Consider the following 22,283-nt stretch of genomic DNA (forward strand, 5'->3'; position numbering starts at 1 on the left):
TTCAGGTACATGTACAATGGTGGTAACACCAACATCTGGCAGCTTCATTCCTGCTTCCATTTTATTAGATAATAAAAGATCTGCCAGCTTTATTAAATTCCAGACAGAGCGATGGAGAGAAGGTCTGATGAGTGGTTAATGCAATTCATAACCCTCTACTGCTGTCTACCTCCTGTGGGGGTTTGGTCAGCAGAACAAACAGCAGTTCAGCTGTGGAACAACATTTAAACCCAGGTACCTGCTGCGGCACCTGGGCTGGTACCCAGTGCACTAACAACCAGCACACTGTCATTGTACTAAGTTCAGCATTAGGAACCATCCTCCCAGTTACTGGATGTTTAAATGTCTTGGTCCTGATTTGCAGAAGTGCCGAGCACCCGTAGATCCCAATTATGTCAAATGCAGCTGCTGGCACTCAGAACTGCTAAAATACCTGATAAAATGTCTCATAGTTTGGCCACGATTTTTTAAGTACAGCCTAGGAAACTCAGTCTGGCAGATCACTGCAATAACCCTACTGGCGTATCAGGAAGAAGTGACACTCAGAACTCAAGGATCTGTGATGCTGCACTGTGGAGAGAATAGAAGTGAGGAGGCGTAAACTGGAAAAAAAAATGCTGAGAAAGTAGAGGAAACATAGGGAGAGAGCTTGGCAGGGCCCATGGCCCAGCAGGAGCAGAAGTCAGAAGGGGGACCCTCGAGCTACACTGGCCCCCTGAGACAAGACGTGTCAGTGTGCCATGCCAGCTCATTTCAAGCACTGAAGTTTAACAAACAGCTCTGACATACGCAACCAACATGTTCTTAGATAGAAAAACAATTGGAAGCAAAGAGCACCCACCTAGTGGGATGTCTATGGCAGTTACCACAGCTCCAAGAGTGTTCTGCACTGCCTCACCGACCTTCCTGGCGATCAGTGTCCCACCTTCCTCCTCTGTCTGTGACTCGGGCACATCTGCATGACAGAAGAGTTACGGTTCAAAACGCAAGCCACAGTTCCTGCCAAGTCTCAGTTAATTTGTATTATCAGAGAAACTAATGTTAAACCAAGGTAACTTGGTTGGTTAGGTGCAGCACCCGTAGCATAGGCCTGGGGCTCTCTGGCATCCCAGTGTAGCCAAACACCAGTCAGCCTTTATTTCACACCCTCCGTGCCTTCCCTGGGGAAATTTGCATGACCTTCACTGTTACGCTTTTCCTCCACCCACGTGGACAAGACACAGTCTACTCAAGACCAGTGCAGAGGGATGCTATCTCCCCACCAGCAGGAGATGTTGCCTTCTGGGATATTGGGATAAAGTCCAATTTAGAAATAATTCCTCCAAGAGATCAGATTTTTCAGTAATTTCTTGTGAATGGTATTTGCAGTAAAAAGGGTCTCTCAGAGTTCATCTGCTTTCCCCACCAGAAGCATTCACAAACATGATTTCAAATCCTGCTCTGAGGTGGTGTGTACCCAAAAGAATGGCACCATCTACACCCATTACAAGGGCATCAGTTGGCAGGTTGGATCAGCCAACTTCCCTATCTGCCCTAGAATGGGGCTTTTGATAGAAAATCAGTGGTAAGATTTCAGACACAACATATGGTTAATGCTGACAGGAAGGTGGAGAACTTCCCTCCATTCCCAGAACGAGCACAGTCAGGTCAGCATTACCTAACCGGATGCCCCTGCTGTCATGGCAGTTGTCACACACTCTCACTGGCGCCGGTCCCCAGCCCCGCTCAGGGACGGGGCGGGTCTTGGAAGAGCAGCTATCGCAGAAGCCCTCCCCGCAGGCCCGGCAGTGATGTTTCGTATCATTATCTTTAAAGGACGTGCCACACTTGTTGCAATTCTGAACAAGACAAACCAGAAAGAAAAACTATCAGTTTGATTTTCCTAATTATCTCCAATTAGAAAAGCGTCCGAGAGCTGGATCACGAGATGGCAGGGACCGTGGCACCTATGAAAGTGACTGGATCCTGCATGAGTGGGGAAAGTATTGTAAGTCTCACAGTTAACTGATCTGTACTTGCACTGCAGAGACTTTTTGATGTCTTTCTCTGAAGTGTCTTGGGCATAGACTCCACTTAGGGTGGTGCCAGCATTGTCCTTCTGGCTCAATGACTTCATACCCAAAGAAGGGACCCGTGGGAAGACAAGCATGCTGTGGCTAGGCCAGCAGCATTACCGTGAACCCTGTGGTTACAGCCATGAATTGTTACACCTATGCTTTCTTGGGTGCCTACAGCACTGGGCAGTTGACCTGTGAACACTTGAAGGTTTTGGAAAACAAAGATAAGATGGTCATTTCCAGTTTAGTCATCTGCCCAATTCCTTTTATATGCTTTCTCAAAGGAGTTGGAAGTCTCTCTCTAATTGAATTGTAAGGGCCAAGTATTCATATCCAGCTTCATATTTTGTACAAATTGGTTGCACTTGCAAAAGTGGAAACGCAAAAATGGGAGGCCAGGACTTCAACTTTGATTCTTTATACTCAAGAGCAAGTATGTGGGAGCCAGTATTTTTATCAGCAGCGTTGATGGTGGGAATGGGTCAAACTGGAAGAAGCAGAAAGGGTCAGTGGAATAATAAGGGGACAAATTGCACATCCAGGGAAGAAGGCATCTGACATGATCTTTCTCAGGCCAAGCCAAGAACGTGAATAGCAAGGTCCCTGCCGTTGGCTCTGAAGAGCTGCCGGAGGTGGGTGAACTGCAGTTTGCAATCCACAGTAGACGAGGCACCTGAAATCTATCAGATTTTTTTTAACTGGTTACTTTGTCATTTTATTTTTTGGAGAAGGTGTGGAGGAAGGGTTATGTTCAGCTCAGCAAAGGGAGCAGTTTCCCTCAACAGCATGAAAGCACGGCAGCTGCTACATACCAGGATTTGAGAGTTGGGTCTCCAGTAGGCAGGGGCAATCTGGTCCGTCAGCCAAGAGGTCACAGCTTTTGTGGGTCCCAGGCTGAGCTCAGACACAGACTGTGCCATGAAATTCATCCCATCCAACAGGCGCTGAGCTGCATTGTTGTTGTCTTTCAGAAATCCATCTGTCTATAACACAATGGGGATTTACATGAAAATGGAAAAACAGAGAAGGAAACGTTTACTTCTCCTGAGCAGATGCTTCTTGGAGCAAATGCCCGTCCACTGCTGCTGTTAAAATGGAGAACACCACCTGGAAGAATCACACTCCCATCTTTTTTAGAGAGAGGGGATGTTTTAATGGTTTAAACATTCACACTAGGAGTCCAAATGTTGATAAAGTCAACCAACTTCTTTATCCTTCCAAGGTAGGCTGAGCACTGTTCAATTTACTGTGTGCAAGACTTTCAGTGGGACCTTAAAAAACAAGGTCCTGTCCCGACTCCTGTCTCATGTGGATATTGAATATCCCATGGCACTTTCCGTAAGAGTAAGAGGTTTGCTCATATGTCCCTTATTCCCACGGTTGTTCAGCATGCTGTGCGGCAGATGGCTGTATTTCAGAGGGGATGTGTGTAAGGAGCATTTTGGGATGAAAGCCCACTATAAAAATGTAGAAATCATTTACTTATTAATCAGAGATGGGAAAGACCTGTTAGGTTTTCTGACTCATCTCTTGGGGACCACTGCAATATCGTGATCTGTCCAATCCAATTTTTAATGTCCATTTGGGCAAAACTTGGTTGCCTCTTGCTCTGAGGATGCCCATCCTCGAAGAGGCTCCATACTTCAAGCAGCAGGGGCAGCTGCCATAGCGAGAGTCAGTCCATTTTTTCTGCCATTATGCAAAAAAAAAAAGAAAGAAAGAAAGAAAGAAAGAAAGAAAGAAAGAAAGAAAGAAAGAAAGAAAGAAAGAAAGAAAGAAACCACCCACATCTCCAAAGCACCCCAACAAGACTTACTCCTGGCCAGACGTGCTCAATTTCTGTCCTCACCACTGTGTCCACAGGATCTTGGTTCCCAAACCAGTACTGCCGGCTGCGGTACACCACTCCACAGTTGGGGCACTCAATCACATACCTGCAGTGAGGAACAAGGAGAACTGGTTACCTAGCAAGGGGCTGGAGGCCCAAAGGAGCTGGCAAAGGAAAGGAAAGGGAGAGCAGAAAGTACTCACCCTGACCAGGCGTACTTGGCAAGGCCCATCCAAGGGGAATCAGTGGAAGCAGATGTTTTTGGCACCACATTGACCTCCTTCCCACGCTCGTAACAGGCCTGGAACAGGAGTGTTTGATTAGAATCACATGTTTTGGTACCCCAGACACTGAGTCCCATGTGACTGTTTGGTCACGAGTGGGTTTAAGGGCCTTATCTGGTGTGTGTTTGTGGAGATGGTTTGCTAAAGGGGCCACATGATGGACCCCATCATTGATAACGGAATTTTTGTGCATTATGACCCAAATGATGCCATTTGTCTAATCAACAATAAAAATATGGCTGTGGGTGAAGTAACCTCCAGGCTCCTCCACGTGACCTTTGAGTTACATACACTCCCCACAAAAAAATCAACATTAGGGGTGGAGGGAAGGAAATAAGGAGAGCAATTCAGAGGCTTATCCATTCACTGTACTGAGACTGAAGAGCAACATCTAATGCTTAACCTGTCCTGGGAAATGGCAGCAGTGCAGCCCTCGGTGATTCAGCCAGCAAAACACGCAAGCAGTGCAACTGGGCTGCCGGCAAACAGAACAATTACCAAAGAACTGTTAAAGATCGACAGGAATCTTGTTGCCACGAGTCTTCAACAGAAAAGAGGAGCAAGACCACAGGCACATGTGAGTAACACTTCTCCCTCTCCAGGTACTGGACCCCGTCCCTAGGGTTCTGCTTACCTTGCAGGTATAGACTCTGTTATCGTACTGGTGGGAGTATCTGCATCGGCTCTTGGCTTCATGAGGAACTCCTTCTTTCGCATGGTTCATGCTGTTCTTACAGCCACACCTGGAGTTCAGAAGCAAACAGTGAGCAGGCTAGAGAGTCACTGATACAGGACAGATCTCGATATAAGGTCAGCTAAGTTGCCAGAACTAAAACTAGGTTTTATTCAATATCTTATGTTTGTATAGCCATTGAAATGCAGCCACCATGGAGTGGAGTAAGCAGTGGTTTCACAGCAACGTTATACAGCAATTTAGTACAGGAAGTGAACACTGTATCCAACAGAAGCTGCAGAGGGAATCTAGATGGAACTAACCAAGTTCGGAATTTGGCCAAGACATGAGAACTAACATCCCACCTCTCACAAAGAAGAGCTAGAGAATCTTTAATGACCACAAAAGACAGGGAACCTAGTTTTACATCTTATTTGATAGACAGAACTTCCAGCAGCACAATCTTCCATAGCACCATGTTGATACAGCTCAGTACAGACTCAGAGGGATGACTGCAACCTACTGAATTACCAGCACCACTTCCCACACCACTTGGGCTTTCCTTAGACAGGACTTGCACTCAAGTTCTGAGGCATCTGACTGGTTAGTATGCAAAATCTCATCAGCCCCAGTGGGTGTGGCTTCTAGTCACAGGCCATAGGTCACAGTCCAAGACTGGGTGGATGTATGTTTTGGTGATGTTTATGTCATGAATATGACAGAAAGTCTCACAGGGCAATTATTTCTGACTTCAAGGGATTCTTGTAGACCACTCATTTCACAGTCTGCCCTTTGAGGGACTTGCCAGTTCTGAGACGACATGTTTATGAACACTACGGAAGCGATGTGGGCAAAAAGAGATTACACTGATACTTAACTTGCGATATTGCGGATTCCACAATATTAGGTTTCGACGGCAATTTTGATACGGGAGCCCCGGGTGGCCACTCTCAGCCCCAAGGGCCGACAATGGAAAATCACTGAAAAAGTAATAATGGGCTTTATTACTGCAAATAATATGGTCCATTATTACTTTTCCTCAATTTTCCATGGCTTGTCCGCAATTCAGCCACAGTTTTTTGACCCTTGTCCTGCAATTCAAGTAGGGTATTGCTGATAAATGGAAAGGAGACCCTATTACCTAGCTGGGACACAGAGACAGCACCCCCCACAGCACACACCTTGAACTGCTTTTCAGGGAGTTCAAATGGGTTCTGGTGTCAGGGGAAACATACAACTTCTGTATTCAGACTAAGGAGTTATCACACTGATGTCACCACCTATGCTGATGATGCTTCTCCAGAGTACTTGTGACCTCACAATGACAGTGCATTCTGATGCTGCAGATCTTGACAGTACGGTCTCCCAGAGGGATGAGGGTGTATTTCTTGCCTACTTACCCACAGCTGAGGCATATAGTAGAACAGGTGAAATACTCATCCGGAAAGAAGGAGCTGTGAGCCATCTGGTCATCGGGGATCTCACCGCTGAACCGATCGCTCAATGCCTGTCAGACCAAGTGAGAGAAATTGCTGAGGAATTCAGAGCAACAAGGACATTGATTCACCAGGCCAGTGACAGCCTTCTGGAAAGGTACACATCTTCATGGACATCCTGGGAGGCTTCTCATGGACACTCCATGGGTTCCTCTCTGGGAGAGGGCCAACTGGGCTGTGTAGCTAACAAATCATGGTTCACTGACCAGGAAACCATATGGGTATGAGCTACAAAGGAAAACTATAATCCCCCCTGCCTTCCCTCTAATACAGACCAAACAAGATCAACAATCTTGCACTTGTCAGGGAGATGGAATGGATGATCTCAAGGGTTTTTTCCATCTCTAACTTCTATGATAGGGCAGAAGGGGTTGGAGGAAGAAGGCTGCACAGAATAAATAGCTGGATAAAAAGGGTTTTGGATTCCACACCAAAGGAAACAACATTTGGTCCTACATACTCAACACACCATGCAAGGTTTGAGCTAGGTGACTTAGATTAACTAGCATTAATTAAGGACATTGGGAACCTTTTAGTGATGGTGAAATAGTGAAAGTTTCCCTCCTGGGGCTTTGTCAAAGTGCCTCAATCCTATTCTGCAGCGAGCACATATGAGATGAAAAGGGAGCTCGCTCTCCATGGTCCATTCAGTCCTTGGCTTTTGAGCTCAGACTGCAAACAAGCATGATAATTAGGGCCAGTTGTGATGGTAGCTTCTGTGATGGAGACGTCTCCACTGGGACCTGGGGCTTGTCTACACTGGCAATTTACAGCACTGCAACTTTCTCGCTCAGGGTGTGAAAAAACACCCCCCTGAGAGCAGCAAGTTTCAGCGCTGTAAAGCATCAGTGTAGACAGCGCTGGTAGCTATGTCCCTCATGGAGGTGGTTTTTTTAGAGCACTGGGAAAGCTCTCTCCCAGCACTGCGCTGCAACCACACAAGCCATGTTAAAGTGCTCTAGCATTTTTTAGCGTTTTAGCATTGCCAGTGTAGACCAGCCCCTGGACTGTGACCAAACACATTCCACACAAACCACTAAGTGGCTCTCAAATGTCAGCCTTTTGATTACTGATGTGGGCTGGATGTGAACTGGCAGCACCATAAACCAAATGTGGCATTAGCCCTTAAATACGTGAGAAAAACAAACCACCACAGCACACGTGCTGCAGGAATGGTGAAGAGGTTGATATTCTTCTCTTCAAAAGAAATCACTTTTCTTCTTTTACTAAAAAACCAACAAAGCAAAATAACAGACTCTGCCCACACCCCTTCCCCATTAGATACTCAGAACTATGCACTGCCCCGGTGGAGCTATGTTCCTGATCTTCACTGATCCCAAGGGTCAGATCTTTCTTTATCTAGAGAAGAAAGGCAAGAAAATACTTTCTCTTGTAGGGACACTGAGGAAAACATCTGCTGCAAATCTATGTCTAGGTGACTGCCTGGAGACCAGTTACCCTGGTAACAACATAGATCTCTCCATTGTACCAAAATGGTTGAACTGTGTCTGTCTTGGGCATTTATAACGTGCCTACCGCTGCTAACAATGACCTTCAGGGTCCAACCCTAGTTCTTATACCTGTATTATAAAGTATTTAAAAAGCTACATTTAATGCTTTAAAGAGGCAGAATAATGTTATTTTAAAAGTTTCATTTTTACAGGCTTTGTTTGCCATGAAGCCTGAACTAAACATCATGTCTAATAGGCAACTCTATCTATATAAGGTTTTCCTGGAGCCCGTCATGATAATACTGAAGAGCTGAACAAATGAACTAAATATCATGCTACTACTTTAAAGAGTTACCACATTCTTTAATATAATATTGTTTGACTTTTATGTATATATCAGTCTCTACCAGGCAATCAATTCCTGATGGTCCCTTGGGTGACTATGCACAAAGTAAAATAATAATATAATTAAAACTCCTCAAATATTTTACTTTGTGAGGCATTTTGGAAAAGACAAGTACCATACTGTTAATCTGTCCATTTGCTTTGGTAAAACAAGTCTTTCAAGGGATGTTATGAAGGCCAAAAGTATAACTGGGCTTAAAAAATTTTTTTGTATAAGATCATGGAGGATAGGTCCATCAATGGCTATTAGCCAGGATGGTCAGGTATGCAACCTCATGCTCTGGGTGTCCCTAAACCTCTGCCTGCTAGAATCATAGACTTATAGGACTGGAAGGGACCTTGAGAGGTCATCTAGTCCAGTCCCTTGCACTCAGGGCAGGACTCGGTATTATCTAGATCATCCCTGACAGATGTTTATCTAACATATTCTTAAAAATCTCCAATGATGGAGATTCCACAACCTCCCTAGGCAATTTATTCCAGTGCTTAACCATCCTGACAGTTACGAAGTTTTTCCTAATGTCCAACCTAAACTTCCCTTGCTGCAATTTAAGCCCATTGCTTCTTGTCCTATTCTTGGAGGTTAAGAAGAACAATTCTTCTCCCTCCTCCTTGTAACAACTTTTTATGTACTTGAAAACTGTTATCATGTCCCCTCTCAGTCTTCTCTTCTCCAGACTAAACAAACCCAATTTTTTCAATCTTGCTTCATAGGTCATGTTTTCTAGACCTTTAATCATTTTTGTTGCTCTTCTTTGGACTTTCTCCAATTTGTCCACATCTTTCCTGAAATGTGGCGCCCAGAACGAGACACAATAATCCAGTTGAGGCCTAATCAGCGCAGAGTAGAGCAGAAGAATTATTTCTCGTGTCTTGCTTACCACACTCCTGCTAATACATCTCAGAATGATGTTCACATTTTTTGCATCAGTGTTACACTGTTGACTCATATTTAGCTTGTGGTCCACTATGACCCCCAGATCCCTTTCCGCAATACTCCTTCCTAGGCAGTCATTTCCCATTTTGTATGTGTGCAATGGATTGTTCCTTCCTAAGTGGAATACTTTGCATTTGTCCTTATTGAATTTCATCCTGTTTACTTCAGACCATTTCTCCAGTTTGTCCAGATCATTTTGAATTATAATCCTATCCTCCAAAGCACTTGCAACCCCTCCCATCTTGGTATCATCCATTGTACTCTGTATGCTAGAAGCTCGGACTGGACAACAGGCAATGGCTCAATCAATGATTGCTCTGTTCTGTTCATTCTCTTAAAAGCATCTGGCACTGGCCACTGTCGGAAGACAGGTTACTGGGCTAGATGGACCAATGTGCCGACCCAGTATGGCCATTTTTATGTTCTTCTGTTAAATGTTTAGTAATGTTACTCCAGGGTGGGAAGGGCAAGTTAAATTGTTCCTCCTTACCTAAGCTCCCTCTAGCCCAGAGGTGGGCAAACTACGGCCCATGGGCCACATCCGGCCCGTGGGACTGTCCTGCCCGGCCCCTGAGCTCCTGGCCTGGGAGGCTAGCCCCCTCACTGTCCCCCCTGCTGTGCAGCCATGCCGCCACGTGAGCATCGCTCTGGGCAGCGGGACTGTGTGCTCATGCAGGGCAGCATGGCAGTGTGTCTGGCTCCAGCTGGGCGGCGCGGCTGCCAGACCTGCCACTCTGAGCAGCATGGTAAGGGGACGAGGGCTGGGAGGTTGGATATGGGGCAGGGGGTCCCGGGGGGTAGTCAAGGGACAGGGAGCAGAGGGCAGTTGGATAGGGCAGAGGTTGGGGGGGGGGCAGGGGAAAGAGAACGGGGGGGTTAGATAGGGGATGGGGTCCCAGGGGGCGGTTAGGAGTGGGGGTCCTGGGAGGGGGCAGTCAGGGGACAAGGAACGGGGAGGGTTGGATGGGGAGAGTTCTGAGGGGGGCAATCAGGCGGTGGGAAGTGGGAGGGTTCAGATAGGGGGTGGGGGCCAGGCTGTTTGGGGAGGCACAGCCTTCCCTACCCGGCCCTCCATACAGTTTCACACCCTGATGTGGCCCTCGGGCCAAAAAGTTTGCCCACCCTGCTCCAGCCTGTTCCTTTCAATATGGCAGCTGCCATCCTGGTATCCCCTTGGCTTATGGAATTGCAAACTCATCAAGAAGCTAGCAAAAAAGAGCCTCCGGTACCATCTGTCAGCTCGCCAGTCTCCTGGATTCCTCTCAATCAGGCTTCAGGCCAGAACATGGCATAGAGACAGCACTTATATTTCTGGTGTATGATCACCTCCTGTCCATAAGACATTGAAAGTACACCCATATTCATCTTGCTCTGACCTCTCTGTGGCATTTGGTTCACCCAGTCATCAAATAATCCTGGCTCAAATCCAAAAAACTGCGGGGGTTAACTAACACCCTGGATTAAAATATCTCAGGTCCTTCTCCAACTGAAGCTAGATGGCTGCCAAAGACTCAAAAAGTAATAGCAATTTTTTTTTTAAGTACATCAGAAGCAGGAAGCCGGCTAAACAACCAGTGGGGCCCCTGGACAATCGAGGTGCTAAAGGAGCACTCAAGGATGATAAGGCCATTGCAGGGAAACTAAATGAATTCTTTGCATAGGTCTTCACGGCTGAGGATGTGAGGGAGATTCCCAAACCTGAGCCATTCTTTTTAGGTGACAGATCTGAGGAACTGTCCCAGATTGAGGTGTCATTAGAGGAGGTTTTGGAACAAACTGATAAATTAAACAGCAATAAGTCACCAGGACGAGATGGTATTCACCCAAGACTTCTGAAGGAACTCAAATGTGAAATTGCAGAACTACTAACTGTAGTCTGTAACCTATCATTTAAATCAGCTTCTGTACCAAGTGACTGGAGGATAGCTAATGTGATGCCAATTTTTAAAAAGGGCTCCAGAGATGATCCCGGCAATTACAGGCCTGGAAGCCTGACTTCAATACCAGGCAAACTGGTTGAAACTGTAGTAAAGAACAATACTGTCAGACATACAGATGAACACAATTTGTTGAGGAAGAGTTAACATGGTTTTAGTAAAGGGAAATCAAGCCTCACCAATCTACTAGAATTCTTTGAGGGGGTCAACAAGCATGTGGACCAAGGGGATCCAGTGGATAGTGTGTACTTAGATTTTCAGAAAGCCTTTGACAAAGGCTCTTATGCAAAGTAAGCTGCCACGGGATAAGAGGGAAGGTGCTCTCATGGATTAGTAACTGGTTAAAAGATAGGAAACAAAGGGTAGGTATAAATGGTCAATTTTAAAAATGGAGAGAAGTAAATAGTGGTGTCCCCCAGAGGTGTGTTCTGGGACCAGTCCTATTCAACATATTCATAAATGATCTGGAAAAAAGGGGTAAACAGTGAGGTGGCAAAATTTGCAGATGATACAAAATTACTAAAGATAGTTAAGGCAGAGGCAGACTGCAAAGAGCTACAAAAGGATCTCTCAAAACTGGGTGACTGGGTAACAAAATGGCAGATGAAATTTAATGTTGATAAATGCAAAGTAATGCACATTGGAAAGCATAATCCCAACTATACATATAAAATGATGGGGTCTAAATTAGCTGTTACCACTCAAGAAAGATCTTGGAGTCATTGTGGATAGTTCTCTGAAAACATCCACTCAATGTGCAGCGGCAGTCAAAAAAGCAAACAGAATGCTGGGAATAATTAAGAAAGGGATAGATAATAGGACAGAAAATATATCTTTCCTCTATATAAATCCATGGTACGCCACATCTTGAATAATGTGTGCAGATGTGGTTGCCCCATCTCAAAAAAGATATATTGGAATTGGAAAAGGTTCAGAAAAGGGTAACAAAAATGATTAGTAGTATGGAACTGATTCCGTATGAGGAGAGATGAATAAGACTGGGACTTTTCAGCTTGGAAAAGAGATGGCTAAGGGGAGATATGATTGAGGTCTATAAAATCGTGACTGATGTAGAAAACGTACATAAGGAAGTATTGTTTACTACTTCTCATAACACAAGAACTAGGGGTCACCAAATGAAATTAATAGACAACAGGTTTAAAACAAATAAAAGGAAGTATTTCTTCACACAATGCACAGTGAACCTGTGGAACTCCTTGCCAGAGGATGTTGTGAAGGCCAAGACCATAACAGGGTTCAAAAAAGAACTAGATAAATTCATGGAGGATAGATCCATCAATGGCTATTAGCCAAGATAGTCAGGGATACAACTCCATATTCTAGGTGTCCCCAGCCTCTGTTTGCCAGAAGCTGGGAATGAGTGACAGGGGATGGATCACTTGATGATTACCTGTTCTGTTTATTCCCTCTGGGGCACCTAGCACACTGGCCACTGTCGGAAGACGGGATACTGGGCTAGATGGACCTTTGGTCTGACCCAGTAGGGCCATTCTTATGGGCAATGGTCCCTTCCTTTCCCATATTATTCAACATCTATAGGAAGCCAGTGGCAGAGCTGGTGAAACAATACAGACTGTAATGCCAGCACCACCTGGATTATACCCAGCTTGTATGTCTCCTTTATGTCAAATGTAAATAGTACTGGCTTCCAGCTTTCCCAATGCCTAGCTGAAATCAGCGCCAGGATGAAGAGCAATTGGCTAAGTCTGAACCCAGAGAAGAATTGAGGCAATGCTGAGAAAGAGAGGGAAGAGCTCTAAAGGACTTGTTATAGAGGTAACAACTCCCTCAATTGTGAACATCTGCTCTCAGATTGTTCAGTCAGATCACAGCCTTCGGGTTCTTTTGGACTCCTCGAAGCTACTGGATGGTCACATAGCTATGGTGCCAAAAAATACCCATTTTAGTGGCTCATAGACTGCTCTACACCCTATCAGATACAAACCTGGACAGTGATTCCCACATTGGTGACCTCCAGAGTTGATTATTGCAACTCATATCTAGAAACAAAGCGACATACCCTGAAAAAGCTCCAACTGGCTCAAAATACAGCAGTCAGTCTGCTTAGTAACACAGATCATTGTGAACACATCATCCCAGCATTCCGCTATCTGCAGTGACTATCCACTGAATACAGAGTCCAGTTCAAGTCACGTGTTCTGATATTCACAGCCCTCTCTGAGGCTGCCCCTAACCACCTGACAACTAACCTTTCCCTTCCCAACCATGACCTCCCATGACAGCTACATTCCCCTGGAGCAATTAAAATGCCCACCAACAGGAGGCAGCGTATGAGTGCAGGGGACAGAACTTTCACAGAAGCCAGATCCAGATCAGGGAACTCCCTCCCTCAGGAAATAATAGTGGACACAGGAATAACCATTTTCAGAACCAGATGCAAAAAACTCTTTTCTTCAACTTTTTGAGGGAGAACCAAGTTCATCACAAGCATACATACATAGAAAATAATCATGCTCTTTCTCCTACAGAGAGAGAGTGATTGTTATTTTTATTTTTAAATACTTAGGAAGCCCACTGGTATTATGGTGATAATATAATAGATATATTAGAGAGGTCTTCAGCCTCTCTTCCACCCCTCCAGCTCCTTTCCATCAGCCCTCAAGTATGCTACTGTATCTCTAATCCTAACAATCTCTCCCTTGATCTCACTTGCTTCTCCAGATACTGCCACATCTCCCTCCTTCCCTTTGCCTCCCAGCTCCTTCAGTATACTGTCTGTACCCAGTGCCTTTATTTCCTCACCTCTCAGATCCCTGGCAATCAGAACCTAGGAACTGGGTTAGACCAATGGTCCATCTAGCTCAGTATCCTGTCTTCTGACAGTGGTCAATGCCAGGTGCTCCAGAGGGAATGAACAGAACAGACAATCAGCAAGTGATCCACCCCCTGTTGTCCACTCACAGCTTCTGACAATCAGAGACTAGGGACACCTAGAACATGGGATTGTATCCCTGACTATCTTGGCTAATGGCCACTGATGGACCTATCCTCCATGAACTTTTCTTTTTTGAACCACGCTATAGTTGTGGCCTTCACAGCATTCCCTGTCAAGAAGTTTCATAGGTTGTGTGTGTTGCATGAAGAAATACTTCCTTTCATTTGTTTTAAACCTGCTGCCTATTAATTTCATTGGATGACCCCGATTCTTATGTTATTTGAAGGAATAAAAAAAACCTACTCCCTTATTCACTTTCTCCACACCATTCATGATTTTATAGACCTCTATCCTATCCCCATTAGTCATCTCTTTTCGAGCTGAATTCAGTTTCTACCCTTATTACAGTACTGATGCTGCTCTTAAGAAAGTTACTGATAACCTCCTCCTGGCCAGATCCATGAGCATCTTTATAAATATCCTCCATGAACTGTTTGTCACTTGCAATAAAGTTTATCACGCTTTCCTCCCCCAATCAGCTTTCTCCCAGGTGTGGGTTTGAGATTTTGCTTTTCTGGTTCTCCTTTAACCTTTCCATCTGCTTCCTCAGTGGGTCTCCCTCCATTCTTCTTTATTTTCCCCCTGTCCTGCTGTCTTCCCCCAGGATAGATCCACCCAGCCCATTCAACCGTCTATATGAGATACATTGAAGACTTTCCTTTTCTCCAGATATCTGCAATTCTGCATTAGAGCTTTGTGTGGAACTTTATTAGGGTACATGATACTTGGAAATGGTGCGACAGACATGAATAAGGACCCCGGGAGACTCTTCCCCAACCGCTGGTGAGCCACACTCTTCAGCAAATGACTTACTTTCAGTGCTTTGAAGATAACCCCAGGTTGTCGTGGGGAACGGGTGGTATTGTTCTCCAGCTGGTACTCCACAGCTCTCCTAAGTCCCGAGAAGTCTGTGGGGGGATTGTAAGTCCTCGTTCCCTTGTAGTGGATTGAGCTGAAGGCTTCGGGAAAGCGGCTCAGTTTCCGGAAGCGATCCTGGATGAGTTTTTCAGGTGCCTCGGAGGGGTGATCTAAACCCATTCAAAAGCAGTAACAGGTGTATTAACAACTGCTGGTTTAGCATAACACTATTTAACAACCAGGAAGTGCTTTAACAACGCAAAGTGCTATATTCACATTCCTAACTACTCCTCACCACTCTTCTGTGATGCAGATAAACAAGTATTCCCCATTTGACACATGGGCAGAATGAAACATTTTCAAAAGTCGCCTCTGTTTTGGATACAGTGTTAGCCCCCTACAACCGAAGTTGAGAGCTGCTTAGCACAGCTAAAACTGAAATCAGTGGGAACTGTGGGTGGTCAGCATCTCTGAAAATCTGGGCTTACTGGTCTTAAAACTGGGCACCCAAAATTAGAGGCCAATTTGACATATCTGACATAAAAAAACAAACTTTATGCTAAAGTGTGATAGAACTCAGCAGTTCCTGGCTCCGGGCCACTAGGCCATACCATGAAAGGTTTAGTGTTAGTGCCTTCATTCCCACCACTCCTTATACGTTCTTTCTACATGCAGACCCTATGGCAGGAAAGGGAGTGTCTAGGTCTACTCTCACCCAGAAAAAACAAGCAACACAGAATTAGCAATTTCAGGTCAGACCAACAGTCTACCAACTCCTAGAACATGCTTCCAGCAATGGCATATGGTGTATGCTTCATAAGAAGGCAAATCCCTACCCCTTTTAAAAAAACACAACTCAGACATCCCAACATTGTCCATCAAGCTGGACAACTGTGCGTTGCTGCATACGGTGTGTGTTAGGGAGGTGGATTCCCTTCTGGCTTCCACAGAGATCAGCTGATGCTCTGAAGTATATGTTTTTATTACCCTGCCGTTGTGCATATAACTACAACTGACATTATTGGTCATAAAATTAACCAGCTACAGCATTTGACTCTGACCTCCTGAGGCAGTAAATTCCAGCAGCTAATTACATGCTGTGTGAAATCCTGCTTCCTTATTTGTTCTACATTTACCTACCAAGGTGAGAAGGTGATGCCATTTTTGTATAGCCACTTTGTTGCTTAAAAATACATTCTGAAAAATAACTGTAGGGAGATGCTGGGCTGAGTTCCTTGTTTTTTTCTATTTTGCTGAGCGCCTTGTGGTCAGCAAACACCCACCCTGAAGAAGCCAGCAACAATGTTGTGGGCCTGCAGGGAGTTGCTGTGGTCTTGCACAGCAGGGCACTTCTGGATGTACACAAACAGAAGGACGCTAAACCCCATCTGCACTGATGTAGCCAGGTGTACTGACCAGGGCTCCCCGCAACATATTAGAGCGTGGTAGGGGTGGGCAAAGCCAAAAGAGGCTTTAGTGTACACTTTGAAAGAGTAGGTGAACTTCTGGTCCCTTTGAAGTAAATCACAAAACGCCCACTGACTTCAATGGAGCTAGGATTTCACTCATAGATGTGTAAACAAGCACTATGACTTAAATATGCTTAGTCTGGCATGCAATGAACCAAGTTAAAATGCTGAAGAAGGAAACAGACAGTGGTGAGAAATGACAACATAGTGGTGCTGACATCGTGTAAGGCATTGAAGGAAAACCTACTGGCAATATTGCATATTTTGAGCGACTCCCATAGGAAGAAGCAGGACAACCCACCAGCCATTGGCGACTACACATTCAGTCTGTTTCCTAGAATTAATGCCTGCCTAGGAATGGTACCAATCCCCAGAAATCCCAGTGCCCAGGGAAGGGTGCAGGTTTATAAACAAGTCCATTTCATACCTCTTACCCATTTAGTTCTGTAAGTATGATCTGTTTCATTTATTTTTGTGACAGAGTCCTCTACATCCCTATTATAATGTTAGGGTCCCCACTTTCACCTTGCCTTGCTCTATTACCCATTCTCATGGTCCAATGCCACAGTCACTGTCCTATGTTGAGGAGGATCACAGAAGTCTCCCTTCAGGACTAATCAGTGTTGATCATTAACTGGCTAACTGGGTTGCTACCCTGTGACTTAAATCCCTCACTCCACCATCAGAGCATAGCATGCTGCCTCTGCAGACCCTCTGCCAGCCTGAAACATGAGCAAGACCAGACTTTCACCCAGATCTTCCACATGGCAGTCCAATTAACAAATAACATTTAGCTATATTTTGATTCACTGTTTCTTTCTCTCTACTCACCGGAGCCCAATAGCTTGGTGTGCACAGTCTCATGGAAGATAATGACTGCAGGACCCAGAGTGGACAAAGGAACATCCAAGCCACAGCGGGCTGTGGTTGCCTTCAGCTCCTTAGTGAAATGTTTCAGGTAGGCCTCTGAAGCATCCCCAAGGAATTTGAAGAGGTCATTGTGGAGTCTGTCAGCATGCGTACGGTAGATCACAAGGTCAGAAATGGCCAGGACCTTCAGAAGCAGCCGCGTTCTCTGGCTCACGTTTACTGTGGCTCCAAGCAGACCTTCTGTGTCAATCACCACCACTTTGCAGACTGGGTCATAGGCTGCCCATACACCGACTGTGCAGGATTCTTGAGCTGGTGATGTCTTAAAGACCTCATGACCATAGAAGAAAGTGTGGTTAAGGGTGTGTGACTTGCCATCCCCAGTGTTCCCAAAGATGGACACCACCTTCAAGTGTTGGTCAGGCTTGCAGTCCAGTTTCTTAATAAAGTCTTCTTCATTCATCACCTTCCAAAATAAGAAAATTACAACATTATAGATGGGAAACTAGAGAAGACAACACTAAAAACAGAGCTGGCTTCAGGGCTCACAGGGTTCGTGAGGACGAGCAACTTCCATTTAGGTCCTTTATAAACCTTACAAACATATAGGAGTCCCAGGCAAAATTTTCAAAAACACCAAAGTGTTGTAGGAGCTTAAGTCCCATTGACTTTTAATGGGACCCAGGCTTCTAAGTCATGTAGGTGCTCTTGCCCTCCATCATCAGTGGCCAAATGACAGCTCCTCCATATCCTATCACCAATTCTCCAAGCCCCCCAGAGCAATTTCTCACCTCCCGGAGCAATACATCTTATGGGATGAGTAGAAAGAAAAAAAAAAAAAGCCAGAGATTTAGATCCACACTTCTGAAGTGGATTAAAGCAATTTTTAAAGCAAGCTTTTCAAAACTGCAAGACAGACCGGATATTCCACCTTGTCATATACTTGATTAGGCCTTTTTTTTTTTAAGCCACAAAAGTTTGAAAAACAAAACAAAACAAAACAAAAAACACATCACCTGGCCTTCAATACATTCTGGTTTCCGGGGCTTTTACTTAGGATAAGTGAGACTTGTCATACTATTTAATGGCAGATTGTGAGACACTTCTGTTCAGATAGCACAACAATGGGGTTCAGATAAAAGAGACGATCAGATAGACAAGGCAGACTCACCTTAAATCCTAATTTTAATTGGAAAATAACAGTGCTTTAGAGTTCAAAGTTTTTGTCCTCCTGAAGTTTGTATTTTACCATGTGTGTTCACATAGGGACAAGGCATCCTTCCTTCAATAGGTGTTTGCTCAAGACAATTTGTGTCACAAGAAGAGCAAAATAAAAACACTTACTGAGAGGGATTAAATTCAGTTCATTCCCCCCTTCACTCCTCCCATGGAGTTCCCTTCAATAGCGAAGGGCTGGATTTCCCTTCTACTGGCCACTAACTTCTGGAGGCCTGGGTCATCTCCAAGGAAAAGGAAGAGAAAAGATTTCTTCCCATATGCTACTTCTCTCACAAGTGTGTCCCAAAACTCCCCACCCCTGCAGGCCAGTATGGTTGGAACATCTCAGAACACAAGATCCACAGAGGTCAGGAGGCAGTCAATGGATTCTTTGAATAGGTTTATTCTTAGATCACTGATTCAGGTTCTAAAGCCCCACCCTGCTATGGTGAAATCTGTGAGCAAGATGTAGACTGTACATTAAAATAAAGAGAGTCTGTGTTCGAGGGAAAGGCTTGGAACAGCATTCAGAAGGAGAAATTATAGAGTATGGGGCCAGGTTAGTTACAGGCAGCCTCACAGCATGAGGGAAGGAAGGAAACCATCCAGAAGCGCCTCTCCTTCTCATCCACGCCTTTACATGGAGTTATCAGGCTTTCCAGGGACAGAGTGGGAAGGACGAAGGCACACCCGGGTTTTAGCTGGGGGCAGGAGTGTGCCTCTTTTTGACAGCTGTGTGTTTAAGGGACAGCTTCAAATGCTCAAGTATATTGTGACTGATTAAGACAATTGCCTCTGTAAGGCTCAATGCAGAAGCCTCGCTCTTTAAAAACATCTGCTAGGTTTCCTACTCCAGCCCTTTTCCGAGGACGCCAGTCTTTAAAGAAAAAATAATCTGTCCTTAACCCCTCCCTCCCTCTGCCCCAGAAGCTAGCACTAACCATAGTGCCTGACTATTATGGCCTCGGCACTCTCTGGAGGCCAGATGGGCAACAGCTTTGTTAAAACAATTGCTTAACTATTGGCTGGGCAACCAAGTGGGGATATTTCAGTGTCTTTGGTTACATGGGGTCAAGATGTCTGGTCTGGGATGTCTGGGTCTGGGTCTGGGGGAGGATCAGCAATGTTGGCAGCATGAAGGCAATAAAGAGAGGGAGAGGAGGCCAGCTCCATACAGAATTCCCAGCAACAGGTTTGTAATTCATTAGGGGCCTGATCCTGGACCAGGCCCTCACTGGGTAGGGGCAGTGAGCCCCAGCTTTCCTAACAAATTAAGCACTGGGCAGGGGCATTAATGTGATATGAATCTGCATAGCTCCAATGTTACTGTTCAGCACGCACTCTTCTAAAATTACACCATGCTAGTGACCTGAACACTGAACTGTTTCACCTCTTTCCAATGCACTGAATACACTTGGGCATCCCTAGAGAATACAACACAACTGTGTAAAATCCAGCCACAGCAACTGGCTCACCAATTTCCCCTCCCAGATTTGGTCCATTTATGCCAGCCAATGACAATTGTTAAGCTTCATCCCAACTGAAAGCAATGAAGATCTAGAACTCAAATGCTTGCTTGCTCCCCTTTTTTCGGGGGGTGAGGGAAAGTCCTAAAGAGGTACAGATCTGCCAGGGTGAGCAACAGCATCTCCTGGTGTTGATGCCAAGGCCTAGGTGGTGGCAGCCCATCTACCACAAACACAGCTGTGTAAATTTCTCATGCTGCATAACACCACACCTCTAAAGTGACAATATCAGGGGACACGGGGCGGGGGGAACAAAACCACACCCATAAATGACACTGCAACATCTGATTTCAGAGAAAGAACTGCACAAGCCTGTCTAAAAAGTGTGGCCTTTTCCTTAGCCCTAGTCCCCCTGCCCATAGTGCTCTTTCTTCCCTTTTGCCATTGGAGATTAATTTACAGCTTTATTATACTTAGAGATCATAACTGATAAACACACTCTTCTACCTCTAATAAAAAGAAATCGTATCTTATTCCCCATATCACAGGTTATAACCATGTTTAGTCTTATTTTCGGTATAGATATTTATGATTATTTGCATTTGTGTTAATAATTGTCATATACTTACATAAAAGCCCCTCTCTAACATGCACTTTTGATGACATCCCCTGAGTGGGTTGTTAATGGGTTTGAATGTGGAACCTTCAGCACTAAAAGCATGAAACTCTACCACTACAGTTAAAGGGATCACTTCTGTAGCTGATAGGATCAGTAGACTCTTATCCTTCTGTGTGGATCAGCCATCAGACTGGGACAAAGATCCATAGTGCTAATGTGGTTCATGTTTGGCTCACTTGTCACTTGTAGAGGGAATTATATACTCAGAAATTTATAACACCTAATCTAATAACATGAGACTTGAGCAATAATAAAAGCAAAGCCATCAAAAAGGCAAGAGAACTATTAACATAACTTCTCTTGATCATCCTCAGGACACGAAACATAGACTGTCAAAAAACTTGGATGTTAACTTGTCTGGAAGTTAAGTACACTGTTTTGAACTTTACCCAATAAAGGGCCTGATCCAAAGCCCACTGAAGTCAACATATATCTTTTCACAGATTTATGGGCCATATGAACTGATGGGATCAGGGAGAAGGTAAAAAGATAGCCCAAGACTCCTAAGATGAACCTCCTATCCATGAATTTCTTGAAACCAATCTCATTCATTAACAATACATGTTAAAATTCATGTACAAAACCCATAAAATGAAAACATTCTCAATGACTGGCACCCAAACAACCTCAACTCTGACCCACAGACAAAACACTCACAATGACTACTACATCTAAATTAGTCTTATCCATTTTTCACAGAACTTTCTCCTCTCAGAACTGTGCATAGGACCTTTTATGTCTTACTCTTATTCATGCAAAGGTTGTACAAAGCCTTCCTGTTCATAAGCCATACACAATTCAAAAAATCAACAATGCTTCATATGATATTCAGGTAGTGTTGTATTGATAGTCTTGAACTGAAGTTTGGAATTCTGTTAGTTTGAATTGTATTGACTGTTGCTTTTTAAATCCTACTCTTTGACTGGGTTCATTTTGGCCCAGCATTTCTGGTGACTAAAACTTAAAAGTGTTGGTAATCTATAGTTTTAGATGCCAAACGTATAAATCATCATATCTATCATTCAACAGACTTGTTTGACAACCAATAGACCACAAAATCCCCCAACATACAACCACTGCATCGCTTAGAAGTGTATATTTAAAAAACAAAACAAAAAAACCCCCAGAAATCAATGGAAAAATAAATGACAAGATTCCTGGCAGTGTGTTCAAATATGTGTCATATGTATCAGTTTTCAAATATCTGCAATAAATCAATGTCTAGAAAAAAAAGAGCAAAAATAAATGAATCACAAAAGGACTTCTTTCATTCTGAAAATTACTGGGTTTTTTTTAAAGTTATGCAATACAAAACATTCTATTTCTACACTTCTAAAAATCATTTTTAAAACTGGTAATACCTACATAAATTCAGACCACATGGCTCTTTCAACTAAAGTCAGAGTGGGAAAGAGTCAAATTAAGCTTTATAATGGAACAGCAGTTGCAATTTTAATTGTGTGGTCTCAACCAGTGCCTCCATAACAGACAGCACTGAACTTCTGAAATGCAGAAGTCAGGAATTTTTAAGCAGCGAATCTCAGAAAGGGTTAGCATTTAAATCATAGAAGTTGGAAATCAAAGAAATCCAGTCCATCTCTCCCAAGGCAACATGGCTCGCTGTGATACTAATGTTTTGGCCATTTCAGTTTTAAATTATTCAAACTATGGGGCTCCA

At 44.3% G+C, this 22,283-nt stretch overlaps 1 protein-coding gene across 1 annotated transcript in view; it reads right to left on the reverse strand.

Annotated features, from left to right (window-relative positions):
• Nucleotides 1-22,283, reverse strand: part of ZFYVE1 (zinc finger FYVE-type containing 1) — a 41,501-nt gene that overhangs the window by 3,341 nt on the left and 15,877 nt on the right. The window contains exons 3-11 of the mRNA XM_077818760.1: nucleotides 17,204-17,708; nucleotides 14,859-15,073; nucleotides 6,243-6,349; nucleotides 4,804-4,912; nucleotides 4,089-4,186; nucleotides 3,874-3,991; nucleotides 2,870-3,040; nucleotides 1,658-1,838; nucleotides 842-955 (exon numbers count right to left, since the gene is read on the reverse strand). Coding sequence (XP_077674886.1) covers nucleotides 842-955; nucleotides 1,658-1,838; nucleotides 2,870-3,040; nucleotides 3,874-3,991; nucleotides 4,089-4,186; nucleotides 4,804-4,912; nucleotides 6,243-6,349; nucleotides 14,859-15,073; nucleotides 17,204-17,708 — 1,618 coding nt within the window. The remainder of the gene's footprint in view (nucleotides 1-841; nucleotides 956-1,657; nucleotides 1,839-2,869; nucleotides 3,041-3,873; nucleotides 3,992-4,088; nucleotides 4,187-4,803; nucleotides 4,913-6,242; nucleotides 6,350-14,858; nucleotides 15,074-17,203; nucleotides 17,709-22,283) is intronic.

The sequence above is a fragment of the Eretmochelys imbricata genome, chromosome 6, assembly GCF_965152235.1.
Source record: "Eretmochelys imbricata isolate rEreImb1 chromosome 6, rEreImb1.hap1, whole genome shotgun sequence".
In the NCBI taxonomy this organism is placed as follows: Eukaryota; Metazoa; Chordata; order Testudines; family Cheloniidae; genus Eretmochelys; species Eretmochelys imbricata.